Here is a 20,761-nt window from a genome sequence, read left to right on the forward strand (position 1 = left end):
CTCAAGCGCCTTCCCAAAACATCTTACTAGCACTTGGTCTATAAATAGAGCTGAGCGGCTTTAGCAAATCCTGCGCTTAGACAAAACTCCGCTCGGCTGATTCGCTCAAACGATCGCATCCGCTCAAGCTGCTTACCGCGCTTCTGGTTCAGCTTCTATAGCTGTTAATGTTGACACGCTTATCCTGAAATAAAGTATACTGAGTTACTGAGAGACATGGTCGCTAACTATGGGCCTCATAAGAAAGCTCAGAGTCACTCAGCGGGCGATGGAGAGTGCTATGTGCGGAGTTTCTCTACGTGATCAAATCAGGAATGAGGAGATCCGTAGGAGAACTAGAGTAACCGACATAGCTCAACGGGTTGCGAAGCTGAAGTGGCAATGGACAGGGCATATAGTTCGTACAACCGATAGACGTTGGGGTCCCAAGGTGCTGGAATGGCGACCTCGCACCGGAAGACGCAGCGTTGGAAGACCCCCCCACTAGGTGGACGGACGACATCAGACGAGTCGCAGGGAGCCGCGGGATCCAGCCGGCGCAAGACCGTGGCGTGTGGAAGTCCTATTGGTTGATGATGATGATGATGAGTTACAGTGGAAAATCTCTTAGGACAAGTGTACAATTTTTTTTACACCTTTATTACCTATTATCTCCCCAAACCAGCATGATCCAAACTTCATAGTCGCTGATCGTTCTTCCCTATGCTGAGGACAATACGCAGAGAAACTTTCAGCTTTTATAATATAACGAAAGTCTGGCACACGCTGGCTCTCTCTTTCTGAAACAGAACGACTTGTATAAATATATTTGTGCTTATTGCCGTAGAAAGTTGCAAAGTTTGCGAGAAATAAGTAGTATTTATAAACGAGACATGAATATGTGAGGCGAGGAGCGAACGGCAAGTCATGACAGATTGCACTCCGCGTCTTGCATGCTGATCATATTTACATGTCAAAGCAAAAAGTGCACAAGATGTCGACTACCAGTACTCGTTGAAAAATTCCGTATTTTTGAGCAAAAGTTTATCGGACAGCCATTGAATGAAAATGCTCTGGATATTCGATGTAATCAAAATTATACGACCATTTAAGTAGGTACCTACTCAAACTTATAGAACGTTATACTGATACAAAAGATTAATCTTTTCCATACCTCAAAAGGAAAAAAGGAACCCTTATAGGATCACTTCGTTATCTGTCTGTCTGTCTGTTTAATTTTAGACTAGTGCTTGGCTGCAATCAGCTGCTACTGCTGGTAAGTGATGATAATAAAGCCCTCCTTGAGTAAGAATTTTTCTAAAAACTTCCACAAGCGACACCGGGTTGAGTCAGCTGTTTTATCATAAACATGTAGCCTTACAATGCGACCACGTGAAGGCCATAAATAAAGCGCAGCGCACATTAGTTACGAATATCAAGGAAGTCCTGCTGCAAGGAGGCGTGCGAATGTTTCACAAGCCATAAATAAATCGCCGTAAGCCGCCGCCATGCATCATGGCCGCAGGGCCTGTCGGAAGTTATACGGAACGATTCAAAAGCACTTTGAAAATCGCAAGTATGAGTACACATACGAGCATGTTCACAGGATGAGCCCTCGGAGTTTGGACCTACCACCTATACATGGGAACGATCGTACCTCAACTTGTCGGACACTGTCTCACTATTGGCAGTAGCAACAAAAATACCATCATTCACGTAAGTAATTATTACTTATTGAAATTTTAGCAATTACGTGATATTATCCACTGAAATACCTACTAGAATACGCTCCTGCGCGTCGCTTGATGACTGGGTCACGGGAACACTGGAGCAATCAACCGTGGCCCAGCCAGCGACCTCTGCCGAGGCGGACCCTCCACCAGGGACCCACTCGCTAGTCGCTAGGTCCCCCATAGCACGTCCGACTCGCACCAACGATGTGCGGGGATCCCCAACGGGCGACAACACGATCTCGCGCACGTCGTCGCCCGCGTCCCATCCTTCGCTTCCTGTGCCCTCTGACTCACGGAGAAACCTCCCCCCGAAGAGAATTATTAGCCATGTTACTGGTGCACACCGGCCCGAATACTGCTCTTCCCCTCGGACGCATCCAACCAACCACCGCACCAGCAGCACCCAGGCACGCTGGGAGGTTACCTCAGGATCTTATACCATAACTTAACACATAAGATACTTTTTGCACTGTAAAATAATTAAAGGGGATTAAAAAAACCGTGCGTTTACTTACAATGCTAACGTCAGCGAGTGTGCCGTGAAAATGGTTGAATTTAGAGCCTCAATAGCTCAACGGTTAAGGCTCGGAACTGAAATCAGAAAGGTCGGCGGTTCAAAGCCCTGCACCCGTTGCACTATTGTCGTACCTACTCCTAGCACAAGCTTTACGCTTAGTTAGAGGGGAAACGGGAATATTATTCATGATTAGCATAGCTAAGAAAAAAAAAGAAAAGAAAAAAATAGTGGTTAGATCGACGGTGACCATAAATTTGGTACTTACAAGAATTAAGTGTTGTCACGTCGACGCGTTGAAGAGATCGTTCATGCAATTTTCAGTTGTAGCAAATTGACAAAGGGTAGGCGTCGTTTTGTGCCTACTGCCTACTGCCTAGGCGACTGGGGCGGCTGGGGCGGGCGGCGCCCTGAATATGGATGAGGCAATAAGACACTCATGAAAATATAACGCGATACAAGTTACAACGTGAACGGTGCTGAGTATTGATGGTTCCGTAAGGATGCCAACGGGACCCCAATTACTAAGCCTCCGCTGTCCGTCTGTCTGTCTGTAGCTACATGCGAGGGAACTGTAAGCGGTGATAGCTCAGTGATTCAGGGGGTTTGATCCCGAGTACGTTCCTCTAATCTTCAGGAGTTAAGTATGTGCGTTTAAAAAATTAATCATTACTTGCCACGAGCAGTCTCAATCAAACGATACAGCTATAGGTTGCCATCTTTTGTCATCAAACGAAGTCTTTTCCCAGCTGTGGGACATTATAAAGGTAACTTAGCTCCATTACATCAGTCACGCTAAGCCGAATGTCACGGCGAGGGCTATGGGATCAAATTGAGTAGCAAACAAACAAGCCCATCCGTTGATTTATAGCACGGTGCCATTTTGTTGTATGCGTCACACGCGGCGTCACATGCGTCACACGCGGCGTCACATGCGTCACACGCGGCGTCACATGCGCGTATTGTTTTGAGTGATGACGGTTTTTGTGCGAAACTAATATTTCTAGTTCATGAAAGACTAAAAGCCTGAATTTACAAATCTATAATCTGAAAACTGTCCACCGCCCGTTGAGAGACTCTGGGTTTTCTTGTGAAAATAAAACAAGTCGTAATTTAAAGAAAAAACAGTTAAAATTTTTCGGAAATGGCGCCCACATCATCATATTGAATATTTTTTCAAAAGGTTTTATAGTGTCACTCGGGATGATGTTAGCATGTAAGGATTCTAACGATACTTACACCATACATCCGAATCTGTTTAGATATTTAAAAATAAGGTATTATACCCCTTTTTTGAAGTGTCTGAATTTGATCTTAAGTGATAATAAACTACCAAAAAATTTATAATTTTTTGTATCGATAAGAGTAATAAAAATGCATTTCAACGCGAAAAAGCTACCCGCCATCTTTTTAGGTTCATGAGCTGTCATGACGTCACACGGATTGGTAAGTCGTTGCTTCTTTGGGTGTTTTCTTAGTGAAATACATTACAATTTCAAGTCACATAGGTGCATGAACTCTGAAAACACATGAGTTTTTTTAGCAGTCGTCACGATATTTATTTCTAAAACAATCCAGCTAGAGTTACCAAGTGATTACGTTTCCCCTAATGCAGCGGCAAAGCATGGCATTACCATAAACATAAGCGTTGTCACCCATATCATGCTCCTCTGCAATAAACTCCAGCACGCATCCGCAGCGCCTTATACATTTTAATGTGTAGGTTTTTGGACGAGCGTGACAAAACACCTTTACGTGACACGCGTATGTCCTACAGACAACGATATAAATGTTCCACTAGATACAACGCTTTGAAGAGGAAAAGCCGTGTCGCCAAGCAATTGGCTGTATGTTACTGTGTAGAAACTAGAAACCGATCAGGGGTGTGCCAATGAAACTGCCACACCTCTCCTAAGTTAGCCCGCTTCCATCTTAAACTGCATTATCACTTACCGCGAAGTGAGATCGCAGTCAAGGGCTTACTTGTATCGGAATTAAAAAATGTTCTGACGAACATAGATAATTTAAAACAGATTATAGGCAGAGTGAATTAGACTGAGAGAACTCTCGGTTTGATCATGGATCGACGATATGTCAAATATTAGGCTATGGCGATGTGAACGCTTTAAATGTACTAACATTTGACGCCTACAAGTGACGTTGAAGCCTCGACGTTTTGTTAGAAGTTCCGAACTGTGCTATATCAAACGAAGAGCTATCGCGCAAGTTTAATTCTTACAAACGGACTACGTCTAAAGCGGATTCCGAATGACAGTAGTGCAGATACCAAAGTTCATTGGAACATAATTATTATTACTGTTACTATGAAGCGCCACATCTAGCAGAACATTTATATCGCTGCCTACAAATTGTTTCAGACTCGCCTGCTCTACGTGTTACTAATACACCAATGAAATTTATTTGTTGCTCTTTTTTATTAAAAGAAACCCCATTTATTATTCTGCCTCCCGAAATGTTATTTGTGAAATAGACGAAGTACGGGCGAGTTTTTTATATATCACTAGATGATGTCTGCGACTTCGTCCGTGTAAGTTTCTGTTTTTTTTTAATTCTGTGGGAACTATTTGATTTTTTCGGGATAGATAGTTTCTGTTACAAGTTAGCTCTTGATTGCGATTTTACCTGGTGGTGAGTGATGATGCAGTCTAAGGTAAAAGCAGGTTAATTTGGAAGAATCTCTGTTACACATTTAGCGTGGATGTATGTTTTTAAAATCTCATGGGATCTCCTTGATTTTCTCGACCAAAAAGTAGCCTATATCCTTCGTCGGGAATGTCAAAATTGTGTAAGCGGATGAGACGTGAAAAGTAATTCTAAAACCCTTTCTTAGTGGAGCTGTACGGTATACGGTATAATAACATTGTAAATTGAAAAATTAAAAAGAGCAACCGCCGAGTTTCTTGCTGGTTCTTCTCGGTAGGAACGGCATTCCGAACCAGTGGTAAATTAAAACTACCTGACTATTCATAAGCACTTGTAAAAAGTTTACATGAATAAAAAAACATTCTATTCTATTCTATTCTGTATGTCATGGAGACAACCTAGATCCAAAGTCGCAAGTTTGTAGATCCAGCTGTTTCAAGGTTTCAACAGAACTTTAGTGTGACAATGGTACTGATTCTGAGCACACCTAAATTTTAGAGTGTTCGCATTCTCTTCTTACTAATGTAATATGAAAAGGACAGACATAGTTTGACAGTTTTAAGTTTAGTTTAGAGCTGTCAAACCTCGTGATTTTAGCTGCCTACGAGCCTACTGTTTAAATTTGTAGCGTTTGTAAATTTAGAGTCTTTAAATGTAAAATTCGTGTTCCGTCCTTTATAGCAATATTAAAAAGATGCAGATACTCTAAATTTAGTTTAGAGAAAGACAACAGAATCGGTGCCATTTTCTCCTTAAAATAAAGTTTACCTTCCTGCTATAGACCTATGTATCTGCCTCATGCCTGCCTCATAAAATTTTCCGTAAAAAAGACGTACAGAATAGTCGGCACAAAGTTGTCAATTATGGAAATCCAGCTGTCGATGGCAGCCCGTTATTTTGGCGGCAAATAACGAATCAAAGCCTTCAGCGATCCAAGCGCTGCGTCAATATTATATTATTCACGGGATATTGTAATATTCTGCAAACACTATAATATTCCATTGTTATTGCGAGTGACAGGCGTGACTTGTCACTCTTTCAGCCGTCACAATAAATATTGAAATCATAATATTAGTATCGGTAATATTATTATGATTAACTAGCGGCCCGCCCCTGCTTCGCACGGTCGCAATGTAGATACTAATGTAGTTATTTAGTATACCTATTTCAAAAGAATAAGACAGCATTTTCGATGAAAGGTCTCAGTCATCTTAATTTCTTCCGACATCAAGAATAATCTAAATATTATATAAAAGGAAAAGGTGACTGACGGACTGATCTATCAACGCACAGCTCAAACTACTGAACGGATCAGGCTGTTATTTGGCATGCAGATAGCTATTATTATAACGTAGGCATCCGCTAAGAAAGGATTTTTGAAAATTCAACCCCCTAAGAGGGCTCAGATAGGGGTTTGAAATTTGTGTAGTCCGCGCGGACGAAGTAGCGATCATAAGCTAGTATAAGATATACAGACTAACCCTTCCACAGCCAGTAATTTGAATATATTTTGGACAGTGTTTTGTTTAGTATAATTATAGGTATTCTACGTTGATCGTCCGAAGTTAGGCTCTAAATAATTAAAACAAAACCTGAAAAGCCTTTCAACAAAACGAAATAATGTCATTCAAACGTCACAGGTTGATGTTGAAATAATTTACACCGTGGAAATAAATTTTATTATTAGTTCATAGAATTACGATACTTGCTTGTTATAGGAAACAGCCGGAAAATTACAGTTAGTGGAAATAGAAAACATTCAACTCAAAAATATTTTTTTTATAATATATTATTATAATCAAATTCGAAAGCATAGTTCGTCGTTCACTCTGGTTTCGTTTGTGATTGGTTGGTGACTCAAAGAGATTTTTGGCTCTGTCAATTGTAAGGGAAAACGTAACAGAGAGAGCGCTATACTAATTTCTTTCCGTGGATAGTATAGGTATATAGTACCTATCTATAGATATGAAAATTAAAAAACCGGCCAAGTGCGAGTTGTGCACGAAGGGTTCCGTACCATTAAAAACTATAAAAAGTATAAAAGACAAAAAAAACACGTTTGTTGAGTATAAGTATTTATTTTATTCTGTTTTTTAGTATTTGTTGTTATAGCGGCAACAGAAATACATCATCTGTGAAAATTTCAACTGTCTAACTATTACGGTTCATGATATACGGCCTGGTGACAGACGGACAGACGGACGGGCGGACAGCGGAGTCTTAGTAATAGGGTCCCCTTTGGGTACGAAACTCTAAAAATAAAAATGAAAGAAAGATTTGTCAAGAAACTTCAAATCTCAGTAGGTAATATTATGTACTTAAAGAAAGGCTACGGAACCCTAATAAAGTAGTCCCTGATGGACCCCGAAGGGCCGGTATATATCATCGCTGTAATCCGCCTCACGATTATACACCCGTTTCTTTTCTTGCCTTTGTATTTCCGCGCCATTGTGGAATCATGGCCGGATATGATTTACAATGGCGGCCGTTTGTCAGGTTTACCAGGTTTCTGCTTGACCATGATCTTTGAGAGTATCAAGCTAGTTTTGTTGGATTTCCGTTCGCACTGCAAAAAATCCTGTAAATTTTTTACTGCTTAAGTACCTACAAGAATTGTAGGAAGACGTAGGCTGAATGTCAACAAGTTCCTCTTCAACAAATTATATGACACTTGTTGTTTTGATTTAGGATTTTCAAAAACCCCGTGGGAAATTCCCGGGATAAAAATTAGACTATATCACTCTTCAGGTCTCTTTCACTCACGCACAAAATCACGTCAATCCATTGCTCCGTTGCGACGTGATTGAAGGACAAACCCACAAACAAACATACTTTCACATTAATTGTAATATTATTGTAGTGACGCAAACGCACTTAACAGAAAACAGAGGTTTCAACATGTTTTCATGAAAATGTGTCTTCAGCAAAAACTCACGGTAGATGAGTTAACGAGGTATGGATGTTTAAATAAACGCTACCTATGCCCTACCCTATCTTAACGGTCTATGTGTCTCACCTGCAGAACCAGATGCAGTTAAGAAATGGCAAAATCCCAAATTACCCCAAATCTGAATCGAAGTTGGTACCTTCCGCTCATAGGGCCCTTTCATTTGCCGTGTGATATCGCATCGCAGGAACGACACATGTAAATTCTCACGATGTGTGGAGCGTTGTTGTTAAACTCTCACGATACGTTGTGCGTTGTTGTAAAATTCTCACGATACACTGTGCGTTGTCGTAAAACTCTCACGATTCTCTGTGCGCTGTCGTAAAACTCTCACGATTCTCTGTGCGCTGTCGTAAAATTCTCACGGTGCGACGCACTGCAAATATTATGAAAGGGCACAAAAGACCACAGTGGCAGCGCTCGCGACTATCCAAAAAAAAATCGTTAACTCTTTCTAAGTTAGCTTATCTTTAATCAAAAGATAATGTAGTCTAATTACCCCCAGTTACTTATAAATTATACTGGAACAGCCGCGCCGCTAAGCGATTAAGCAAACAAAAAGTTGCAGGCAACTAAGTAAGCGCATCGGTGCGCCAGAACGCTCAAAAATATTTCATGCCTCTTGGCTCTTGCCTTTTAAATTTACGCCATTGTGAAACCGTGGCCGAGTTGTATGATTTACGAGGGTCGGGGGGTCGTTACCCGGTTGTTGTAACGTGCACGTAACATTTCACCTGATAACCCATCTGTGCATCGCTTCCGTGAAAGAATTCGGACGGTGGCGTGTTTTTCCGGGCCCCTCGTCTTCTTTGTCTTATGACATTCGTGTACGGCCCGTTTAGATTATTTATCGTATGAATAATTTAGATTTATCAAACAAAATTGTTCACTGGAGTTATACGTTGAGTAACTATAGGTTTATTTTTCGTGATTTATTGTTATAATCGGTCAATCTGTCGTAGAAAATATGCAGTTTTTTTTTTTTTTTTTTTTTTTTAATAGATATAGCGAGCAAGCGAGCAGGCGGGTCACCTGATGTTAAGTGATTACCGCCGCCCATGAACATTTGCAGCACCAGAGGAGCCGCCGATGCGTTGCCGGCCTTTTAGGAATTTGTTGGTCCGCCCCTTGAATAACCCCATGTTATAATCTAGAGGGAACACCGCCGATGGGAGTTGGTTCCACAGTTTGCACGTGCGTGGAAAGAAGGATCTGGCGCAGCGGACGGTCGAAGTGCACCAGACACCCAGATGGTGAGGGTGAAATTCCTTACGGTGGCGCGCGGTGCGGTTGTAGAAAAAAGAGGGTGGAATGAGGTCAAAAAGCTCTTCAGAGCACTCCCCATTATACAGGCGATAGAACACGCATAGAGAGCTAACGTCTCTGCGGTGCTCCAGGCTTTCCAACGAGCCGGTTAGTTTGGGATCGTCCACAAGTCGAACAGCCCGCCTTTGGATCCGATCAAATGGAAGGAGTTGGTACTGGGGTGCTCCAGCCCAAAGGTGGGAGCAGTACTCCATGTGAGGGCGGACTTGCGCCTTATAGAGTAGGAGCCTATGCTCGGGCGCGAAGTACCGCTTTGCTCGGTTGAGCACCCCAAGCTTTTTGGAGGCTAATTTGGCCTTGCTTTCCAAATGATCGCGGAATTGAACCTCGCTCGAAATGTGGACTCCAAGGATCCCAATGCTGTTGGAAGGTGTGAGGGGAGTGCTCTGAAAGAGAAGAGGCAGTGTAAAAGGGGACTTCTTGGCAGAAAAAACGCGCAAACCTGTGTTTTAGTTGGGTTAAATTGCACTAGGTTTTGTGCGCCCCATTCTGACACTTTACCTAGGCAAGTTTCTATGTCAGACACAAGTTTGGCTCTACACTCCTCCAGCACTGCGCGAGAAAGCTGTGTATGTTCTACGTAACTCAGACATATTTATGTAAACTATCCTTTCTCGATTACCAGAGGCTTTATGATAGTACCTATCACCGTCGTCAGGCCACTACCGAGCACGGGTCTCCTCTCAGAATAAGAACGGTCCACCACGCTGGCCAAGTGTAGATTGGCAGACTTCACACATCTTTGAGAATATAATGGAATGGAATATAACTCTCAAACATGCAGGTTTCCTCGCGATATTTTGTCAATAAGAGAGAAAAATGTATCGTTAGTTGGCCCCACTAGTTTGTCGCAATGCAAGAGCTATAAAAAAAAACTCGCTTAGCGACACTCTTTTGGCGTTCAAAATACTATTATTCTAAGATACTAATGCAGTTTGCGAATGGATTAAAATATGTATGTCGCACTCGCAAACTCGCTCATAGCTCATTATCCCGACCACACACTCCCTTCTCGTTGTTTGCCAACTCGTTTCTACTTTTTGGCCTTATTTTTCGCTAATCGTCGATAGTCGGACAAGTGCCTTAGCAGTAACAAACAGTAAACTAGGGACCTATACTGTCGTAGTAGAGAATTTTCATACAATATGTATGCTAAGTATCTCAACTCCTTCCTTCCTTACAGATTTACCTTAGATCTGTATTGGTATATCGGTCAGTCAGTGACGCCAGATATTCAGATAAAGTTGGTTTAAAACTTAAAACAGAAACTTTATTAGCTACTGTCTGATGCCCGCGACTTCGCACGCCTGGATTTAGGTTTTGAAAATCAATCAAATCAAAAATCAAAGATTTCCCACGGGATAAAAAGTAGCCTATGTCACTTTCCAAGTCTTTAACTATACCTACCCATGCAAAAAATCACGTCAATCCGCTTTTTTTATTTTTTTATTCAGATACAAGTTAGCCCTTGACTGCAATCTCACCTGATGGTAAGTGATGATGCAGTCTAAGATGATAGCGGGCTAAGCTGGAAGGGATATGGCAGTTTTTATTAAACCCGTACCCCTTTGGTTTCTACACGGCATCGTACCGGAAACGCTAAATCGCTTGGCGGCACGGCTTTGCCGGTAGGGTGGTAACTAGCCACGGCCGAAGCCTCCCACCAGACCAGACCAGAAATTTAGAAATTATAAAATTCCAAACCCCTGCCAGGAATCAAACCCGGGACCTCCCACTAATAAGACCACAGCACTCACGACTGCGCCAGGGAGGTCGTCAAAATCCGTTGCTCTATTGTGACGTGATTGAAAGACAAACCAACAAACAAACACTCTTTCACATTTATAATAGGTGTAGTGCTTCAAATCAAACAAACATATAAACAAGTTTAAAGTAATACCACGGACGCTAATAACGTGCTATATGGGGAGTAATGATACGGAGGGCTATTCATACGTCCGGAGGTAATAAGTGGGCAAATAACATTTCGTTGCGAGCCTACCTACCGTGCTACTACGAGGGACCAAGTCACAAGCGCAAGCGGTTTACATTTTAACTTATTCAAATACTGTTCGGCACGATTTCACGAGTAAGCGATGGAGAGAGCTACGTTTGGAGTATTACGTATTACGTATTCTACGTGATCAAATCAGAAATGAGGAGATCCGTACAAGAACTAGAGTAACCGACATAACTCTGCGGGCAGTGAAGCTAAATGGGTAAGGCACATAGTTCGAAAAACCGATAGACGTTGGGGTCCCAAGGTGGTGGAATGGCGACTCCCCCCCCCCCCCCCCCCCCACTAGATGGACGGACGACAGACATCGGTCGAGTCGCAGCGAGTCGCTAGATTCAGGCGGCGCAAGACGCATGTGCAAGTGCGCATGGGCATGTGGAAGTACAAATGACCTATGTCCAGCAGTGGACGTCTGTCTGTTGATGATGATGATGATGATGAAATTCAGTCGCGACTTCGTCTTATTACCAAAGTTCTTATTTAGTTTTTTAAAAATCTCGTGGGAACTCTTTGATTTTCCGCAAAAGTAGCCTCATGTCACTCTCTTGAATTATATCCATGCAAAAAATCACGGCGATCCGTTGGTCCATCGCGACGTGATTAACACACATGGGATTTTAATAACCTTAATCTATGCGGACGAAATAGCAGGCATCCGCTAAAAAAAGTATTTCTACTATAATTTCTGCTTGATGCTATAGACCGGGTGAAACATTACACAAAAACGCTTTATACTACTTTTCAAAACAGTTTCCAACTTATTTACATAATTTTTCAGAGATATACAGTCTTGGATTGTTTGAAGATTTCACTGGGTAGATAAAAGAAATAGCATTTATTCGGCCTACAACATTTTGCAATAAATAAATCAACATTAATTCATTCTTATCAAAAGTAAAATATTCAGTTTGTAAGTCAGTTTGTTTTGATAAAATATCTTGTTGGTCTTCAGTATTAATCTAAATATATAAAAAGAAAAGTTGACTGACTGACTGACTGACTGATCTATCAACGCACAGCTCAAACTACATGGACGAATCGGGCTGAAATTTGGCATACAGATAGCTATTATGACGTAGACATCCATTAAGAGAGGATTTTTGAAAACTCAACTCCTAAGGGGGTGAAAAAGGGGTTTGAAATATCCACGCGTCCACGCGGATGAAGTCGCGAGCATAAGATAGTTGATTAATGAATTGCTGCTTCAAGTGAGCAGGCCATAGAGTTATGGAGATAACCACATCACTGGAGCAGGCAGTTTAGTTTGACCTCGTGCCGCTTATGACGTACAAAAACCTCAGGCATTATATCGCCGCTAAATTATGTATGAAATAGCTCTCAACCGATCGAGCCCCGATCTCCGTCACTGTTCCGTCGATCCCTTCTCCTATTATTAGTTACGGCCAATAATAGAAAACCTTTTATACTTCATTAAAGTTCTATGTTCAAGTTAATCTCTTTACTAACATTTTGGGTATCAATATATTTAAATCAGCAAAATTGGATCGCAGATCGCATAGATGCAGAATTAAACCGAGTAGATATATTTTCTAACACTGGAATTCATAGTCAAGATATGGTTAGACAAGACAGTTCTAAATAGTCAAAGTGATTTTTTTAAAAGTACTGATAATAAAATAATACCCGGCTGAGTTTGTTGTGGGATCTTCTCGTGAGGGCCGAGCGTGGTGGCGTTGATGACGCGGCCCCATAAGTCCACCACCACGGGGTTTTTTTGGTGGCACTGCAACAAACATCTTGAATCAGTCTTATAGTCCATTAATAGCCTCCAGATTTTTAGGGTTCCGTACCTCAAAAGGAAAAAAGGAACCCTTATAGGATCACTTTGTTGTCTGTCAAGAAACCTAGATGATACTTCCCGTAGACCCGAAGTCCGCATAAAAATTATCACCACTATATCATCATCATACAAATGCAACAACCGACTATCAAAAAGTATCTATAATTTATTACCTATTTTGAATAAATTATTTGATTTTGACTAATTAACTATCACCACTATATAATATCATCTTACATATTAACAATTTTGCCTTTCAGTAAGCGTAACATGATTATTACGTATTCTGAATAAATAATTTGAGTTTAACTTTGATTATTTTTTAAATTGCATTGACTTGGCTTTAAATTTGACTGAAATCATGAAATGTACATCATTATTATTTAATTCAACTAGATTCGGCACGCCGGTATATAGCATTCTCAAAGGGAATGTAATTTGCATTCGACACGTACACAGCAACCACACAAGTCACACGTTGAATTTTCAAATTTAGTACTACAGTTATAGTAGTAGCTAGTAGCAGTTACATAAAATAGTCCCGAAGCTATTTGCGAAGTTGCAGCTGTCAAGAAGTGCACACGCTGCGAAATACAATATTTGCGAGCGACAGGTGAATATCGAGTGTCGGTATATACCGGTATGTACCGGTACGTATATACCGGTATATAACGGTATATACCGGTATAGTGCCGCAGACCACACAGCACGGCATGAAAGATTGCTCTGTATATTGCGTCTTGATATTTACGTAGTGCCAGAGATCGTAGCTCGATTGTGTGCTTTGTAATTTAAATAAATAACTTATATATCTACCTAAATATAAGTGTTTATTATTGTTGTGCCTAGTTAGTTAAAAATTAAAAAAAAATTATAATTCAAATAATGTATTCAAAATTGGTAATAAATTTAGCTCTTTTTGATTGACAGTTGTTGGACTTGTAAGATATAGTGGTGGTGGTAATTATTACGCAAACACGAGGGTTCCAAACGCACCCAGGTCTGAGAAGAGCCCACAACAAACTCAGCCGGGTTAAGACGTGGGCGTCCTATTTATGAGTTCAGGGTTTCGATTTCGGGCACACACCTCTGACTTAGCCTAGTAGACTACTGAGAATTTCCTAACGAAAACAAAATACTTAATTTCGGCCCAACCCGGTGAATCGAACCCAGGACCTTGTCGTCTGCAGTCGAACATGTTAATCACAAGAGCAACGAAGGGGCAGGTACCCCTTATCTCTAAATCTCATGGCACATTTCCATTGTTGCAGCTTCGACGTCCGCGGCAAGCACCTGTCGGAAGCCCGGCACTGGTCGGCGCCGGAGGTGTTCGGCCCGCGCGCCCACTTCTCCACGTCCCCCCCACCGGCCTCCCTCCTCGTGCGCGACGTGAAGAGGCGCGACGAGGGCGTCTACCGCTGCCGGGTCGACTTCCGCAACACGCAGACCACCAGCTTCCGATACAACCTCACTGTTGTTGGTAAGTTGCTCCTGACTGCTTATATTTGTTGAGGTTTGTGTCTGAGCCCTGAGGGGCCCGACGCGACGTCTCAAAACAAGCTGAGTGGCCTACCTGTTCGAGGTGTTGCACTGCTGTAAAGGACGATATTGCCCACACCATGTATATTGTATATGATACCTCGAATAATAGTTATTTGTTATCCAAGGCTGCAAACATGTTATTTTGTCGCGAGAGTTTGTGTTGAATTCCGAGCCAGCGAAGGATTCTGGTTGAATCCTGAGCGTAGCGAAGAATTCAAAGGCTCAAGCGCAAAAAAAAAACTAACAAACCAAACAAGCACACTTTCACATTTATAATAAGGGCACTGATGCGAAAGTGTGTTTGTTTGTTGAATTATTGGTTTGTTGGTTTGTCTTTCATTCACGTCGCAACGATGTAACGGGTATAGATAAAGACCTGGAGAGTGACATAGGCTACTTTTTATCCCGGAAAATCAAAGAGTTCCCACGGGATTATTGAAAAACCTAATTCCACGCGGATGAAGTCGCGGGCATCAGCTAGTTTATAATATTATTAGGATAATTGTGATTTCCTCTCAAGTAACACCTCCCCAAAATGGCCCACTAGTTCTCCGTGCGGGGTATATGTTAGTGATCGATCGGGCCAAGTTCGTCGGAATGTTCAATCAACGTCTCTTTTGCCCCGTATTCATCAGTAGGTACATGCCGGCTTATTAATTTAATTAACCCGCTCTCATGCCTCAGTTTCGTGTAAGACGGGTTTAATTAAAGTGACCTTCATTGTACTCCGAGATACGCCAAAGTACTTCAGTGTGTGCGAGTGTTCTACCGCAGACCTCTTGATTCAACGACCCCTACTTTCATTATCTGGTTCTTACTTTAGTTTTTATTTTATGTTACTTCAACGGACTACAATTTATTCTGCCAGTTAAATTTGCCATCATCACTTACCACCAAGTCTGATTGCAACCAAGCGTTAGTCTATAAATTTTAGGTTTATTGGTTTGTTGGTTAGTCCTTCAATCATGTCGTAACGGAGTAACGGATCGACGTGATTTTTTGCATGGGTATAATTTAAGACCTGGAGAGTGACATAGGCTACTATTTATCTCGAAAAATCAAAGAGGTCCCCCGGGATTTTAAAAATATAAATCTACTCTAACAAGTCGCAGGCATCAGCTAGTCTATATTATAACAGTAGTAAATCCTGTTGTTCTATGTGGTAGCTAAGTATAGCTATTAGAGAGAGACGGATAAACAGCAGGCCACCATAACTTTAAAGAGGTTAATAGCTGAGTTATGCGCTGTTGAACGTTTCCAAACTACACTAACCCTGCAACAAAATTACTGAAGTGGCAACAAAAGAACTTTGTTTCATAAAATCCTTTTGTTTAGTTTCCAGATAATAAATGTACGTCAAAATTATTTAGTTCATTTGCTTACTTAATTATTTTCTACTAGCTGAAGCCCGCGACTTCACCCGTGTCGATTTAGTTTTTTTTAATCCCGTGAGAACTACCCAAAAAAAACGGCATCATCTAGTAGAATAGAATAGAATAGAATAGATTTTTATTCAAGTAAATTTTTACAAGTGCTTTTGAATCGTCAACTAGTTTAGTTTACCACTGGTTCGGAATGCCGTTCCTACCGAGAAGAACCAGCAAGAAACTCGCCGGTTGCTCTTTTCAAGAGATCAATTTACAATATTATTATACTATACTGTACAAGTAATTGCAGCCCCGAGCATTGCTGGAGCGACTCAAATCCAAGCTTTCTTATCATTTAGTCATCCATAAATTCTGAAACGCCAAATACAAAGTAGTGGAACGGATAGTCGTAAATCAATAGGAGTGCGAGGAAGTCGTGTCGGTAATGTTAAGTGTAAAAGAGTAAGTCGTGACCTTAATAATAGAAATGCCATGGAAATGCTAATGGCCATCGCGGCTCGCGCCCGAACGTGATAAGCGCTGATAAATGTCAGGGCACGGAGCATGTTTATCGAAATATGCGTATAAATAATTACACTGAATCTTACGGCTAAACTCACTTCTCCCAATTCGAATCCGTCCGGGGTAGGCACTATTTTAAAAAGCCTGTACTCACGACGCGCCGCAAATCCATACTAATAATTCCCACCCCGATTGTCATCTCGACCTGTCGCGTACTATAGTTATTTTTCTGTCGAACCATGTATGAAGATGGCCACATAATAAATTGACAAAAAATGGCAACACTGTGCAAAACCATCAGACATTTCCGCAAAACCATAATATCTGTCATCGAATGTCAATTAATAAATAAATACATGAGATAAACAGGCAAAAGGCAAAATATATTCATGATATTCAAATTGGTTTTCAATTTAACCTCGTCACTTCTGGCGCCGACATTAGTCATAAATATATTGTATTTTTTATTATTTATTCTATGACTAGCTGATGCCCGTGACTTCGTCCGCGTGGATTTAGGTTTTCGAAAATCCCGTGGGAGCTCTTTAATTTTCCGGGATAAAAAGTAGCCTATGTCACTCTCCTGGTCACACTATAGGTACCCATGCAAAAAATCACGTCGATTGCTTGCTCCGTTTGCGACGTGATTGAAGGACAAACCAACAAACCAACTAACGATCCATTGCATTGTATACTTAAAGACCTGGAGAGTGACGTAGGCTTTGTATCCCGGAAAATCAAAGAGTTCCCACGGGATTTTTTAAAACTTAAATCCACCCGGATGAAGTCGCGGGCTTTAGCTAGTCAGCTGGTCTTCTTCTAAATATACATGTACCTAAAAGGAAAAGGTGCTGACTGACTGATTAACTGACTAACTGACTGACTGGCTGATCTATCAATGCACAGCTCAAACTACTGGACGGATCGGGCTGAAATTTGGCATGCAGATAGCTATTTTATGACATAGGCATCCGCTGCGAAAAGATTTTTTAAAATTTACCCCTAAGGCGGTGAAATAGGGATTTGAAATTTGTGTGGTTCACGCGGACGAAGTCGCGAGCATAAGCTAGTATCACATAAACCAGCGAAGTAAAATAAAGCACTTTTGCGAAGGGATCGGACACCAAACGAGTCGTAAATTAAAACGAAACGGAATGAAACGACAATGACGGCGGCAGTAAAATGAGTGATCGTAGAGCAATAAAGGACCGAAAGCAATCGAACGCGGCTTTGTTTCGAAGGTCGCAGTGATACCGGGAACGTTCGGGAAGAGATTACATGGACTCAGGGAAGGGCTCATTATTGCAAGTACAATAATGTCAACGATATCCTGAATTTTTGACAACGATTAACGTATCAGCCTTTAAAATGAGATTTCGACTTTTTGTAGAGCGTTGTCTCTGTCACTCATACCTATGTGACGTTTTGTCGGTCTTAACGACAGAGACAATGCTCTACAAAACAGCTATCTCTTTCTAAAGGTTGATGTACATTATTTTATATGGACTAAACCTTTCTCATTCTGAGAGTAGACTCGTCCTCAGTAGTGGACTAGCGATGTATTAATTATTATTGATGATGATGATAATGATTTCAGATTCGACAGTCTTATTATTTTATTTCATACACAAAACCAATCCAGTATATTTTGACAACTAGTCAACCAGTTTTTCAAACGTCAAAGCACGTGCTTAGTATGCGAGCCTTTATGAAATACTGGTATGTGACGCCACAATGATTTGACGTACTTTTTAGGGTTCCATACCTCAAAAGGAAAAAGGAACCCTTATAGAATCACTTCGTTGTTTGTCTGTCTGTCAAGAAACCTATAGGGTACTTCCCGTTGACCTAGGATCACGAAAGGCAGATAGGTAGATGTTATAGCACAAGTAAAGAAAAAAACCGTAAACCTTGAACTTGTGGTTACATTACAAAAAAAAACCGGCCAAGTGCGAGTCAGGCTCGTGCAATGACAATTCCGTACTACAGTCGTATTTTTTCGATATTTTGCACGATAATTCAAAAACTATGATGCATAAAAATAAATAAAATCTGTTTTAGAATGTACAGGTGAAGACCTTTCATATGATACCCCACTTGATATAGTCACTCACTTCGAAAGTTGAAAATACTAATTATTAGTTCATGACCATTTTATAATTTTGCTTTTCAAAAATTTATAATTTTATAAATTTTTGTAAGTATGTTTATGTTAGTTTGTACTCGTAGTTTAGTTAGTGTAATTGGCTTTATGGCCGTTCCAATTAAATAATAAATAATAAAAAAAAAAAAAATGACCACAATTTAATTTTTTTTGTGTGATCTAACCCTAAATTCACGGTTTTCAGATTTTTCCCCAAATGTCAGCTATAAGATCTACCTACCTGCCAAATTCCATGATTCTAGGTCAACGGGAAGTACCCTGTAGGTTTCTTAAGAGACAGACGGACAGACAGACAGACAGACAGACAGACAGACAACAAAGTGATCCTATAAGGGTTCCGTTTTTCCTTTTGAGGTACGGAACCCTAAAAAACGAAACGAAACAGACAGACAGGCAGACAGACAGACAGACAACAAAGTGATCCTATAAGGGTTCCGTTTTTCCTTTTGAGGTACGGAACCCTAAACATTAATTTACTAAATCATATAGGTACTTAGATATAGATCGCGAAGTCTTGTACAATGATACAGAATCCTTCGTGAGCGAGTCCGACTCACCCGGTTTTATATCTCACACGAAACTTAATCGGATCCAGTTCAATCAATCCCAGCTTAAGAGGCTCCTTGTGTTTTATATAAATGTGCGATCGCCGGTAATGGGAAGATCCCTTAATGCAATTAATCAGCTCGATACAACGCAGGTGATTGGCTGATTGCTAACATTTCCGTTCGATTACCGTTAGTCTGTTCCCACACCCGCTGCTAACCCACACGTTGCAGTCATCCAAGTCGTTATCATCAAGGTGGTAAGGTTCCGTTTCGTTTGCTCCAGCTGTATCTGTTTCCGTGTGTTCCCTGCCACACCGTGCAGGGTTATTTCGGTGGGGCCCGTTTAAAGCATAAAGCCCAATTGGGTTTTACATTCGACACAGCGGGCTCGTCCAATCTAACTTTAGTCTCTAATTCCGAAGCGAGCCATCGACCGTGCGCAAAAACAGTGTGAATTCATCTGTTCAGGGCAAAGATAAATTCTGTGGAGCTCCGGGAAAACTTCCCGATTTTATAACACACACTAACGTAGCCACCACCGGTGTGCTAACTACGAAATAAAACTACTTACCTACAAACTTAAGAGTTATTTTTAAAATTGAAATTTTTGTCAACATTCCGTCCTGGAAGAGCTCTTTGTCAGTTTATAAGAGTACGTAAACAATTAGTTAGATGGGTTTCATTGGATTTGCATAAATCTATACCAAAACTAATAATTAAATTAACATCACGTCTGCGTCTTTCAATTATGACGGCAAAATCTTACAAATGAGTAAAAACGAATTTGAAAGACTCAGAGTTCTAAAAAAATGAAAAGTACATACCTACAATAATATATGACTCTGCTTTCTTTTAAAAATTTTTAATTTTGCATGGCAGTCATTTTGAAAATCTTATTACTTATTATCATAGCGGTAATAGAAATACACACTCTCTAAAAACTTCAACTCTTTAGCTATTACGGTTCATGAGATACAGCCCGCTGACAGACAGACAGCCAGCGGAAGCTTAGTAATAGGGTCCCGTTGGCAACGTTCGTCCCATTGGAAGTGGGAACCCTTGCAAGAATAAACAGACATTATATTATACATTGATGCTATAAGCTGTGATAGCCTAGTGGTTAGGATGTTCGCCTTCTAATCGGAGGTCGGGGGTTCGATTCCGGGCACGGACCTCTAACTTTTCAGAGTTATGTGCGTTTTACGTAATTAAATATCACTTGGTTAAACGGTGAAGGAAACATGCATGCCTGAGAGTTCTCCATAATGTTCTCAAAGATGTGTGCAGTCTACCAATCCGCATAATTATGGCTAGCGCGGTGGACTATGGCCAAAACCCTTCTCACTCTGAGAACAGACGCGTTCTCTGTAGTGAGCCGGCGATGGGTTGATCATCCTAATCCTATAATCCTAATATTATCCTAATATATCCTAATCCTAATCCTAATTAAAATTAATATTATAAATGTGAAGGTGTGGATGTTTGGATGTTTGTTACTCAATCACGCAAAAACTACTGGACGGATTTGGCTGAAATTTAGGAATGGAGATAGATCACACCCTGGAAAGTGACATAGGCTACTTTTCATCCCGGAAAATCAAAGAGTTCCCGTGGGATTTTGAAAAATGTAAATTCAC

The 20,761-nt window shown here is 40.9% G+C and overlaps 1 protein-coding gene and 1 long non-coding RNA gene across 3 annotated transcripts in view; one reads left to right on the forward strand and one right to left on the reverse strand.

Annotated features, from left to right (window-relative positions):
* Nucleotides 1–20,761, forward strand: part of side-II (sidestep II) — a 667,447-nt gene that overhangs the window by 467,264 nt on the left and 179,422 nt on the right. For both annotated transcript variants that reach the window (XM_069499951.1, XM_034972675.2), the window contains exon 4: nucleotides 14,253–14,461. In XM_069499951.1, coding sequence (XP_069356052.1) covers nucleotides 14,253–14,461 — 209 coding nt within the window. The remainder of the gene's footprint in view (nucleotides 1–14,252; nucleotides 14,462–20,761) is intronic.
* The window catches only part of LOC138402698 (uncharacterized), a 461,836-nt gene that overhangs the window by 346,051 nt on the left and 95,024 nt on the right, over nucleotides 1–20,761 (reverse strand). The gene's annotated exons all lie outside the window — the stretch shown is intronic.

Source organism: Maniola hyperantus, chromosome 1 (assembly GCF_902806685.2).
Source record: "Maniola hyperantus chromosome 1, iAphHyp1.2, whole genome shotgun sequence".
NCBI lineage: Eukaryota > Metazoa > Arthropoda > Insecta > Lepidoptera > Nymphalidae > Maniola > Maniola hyperantus.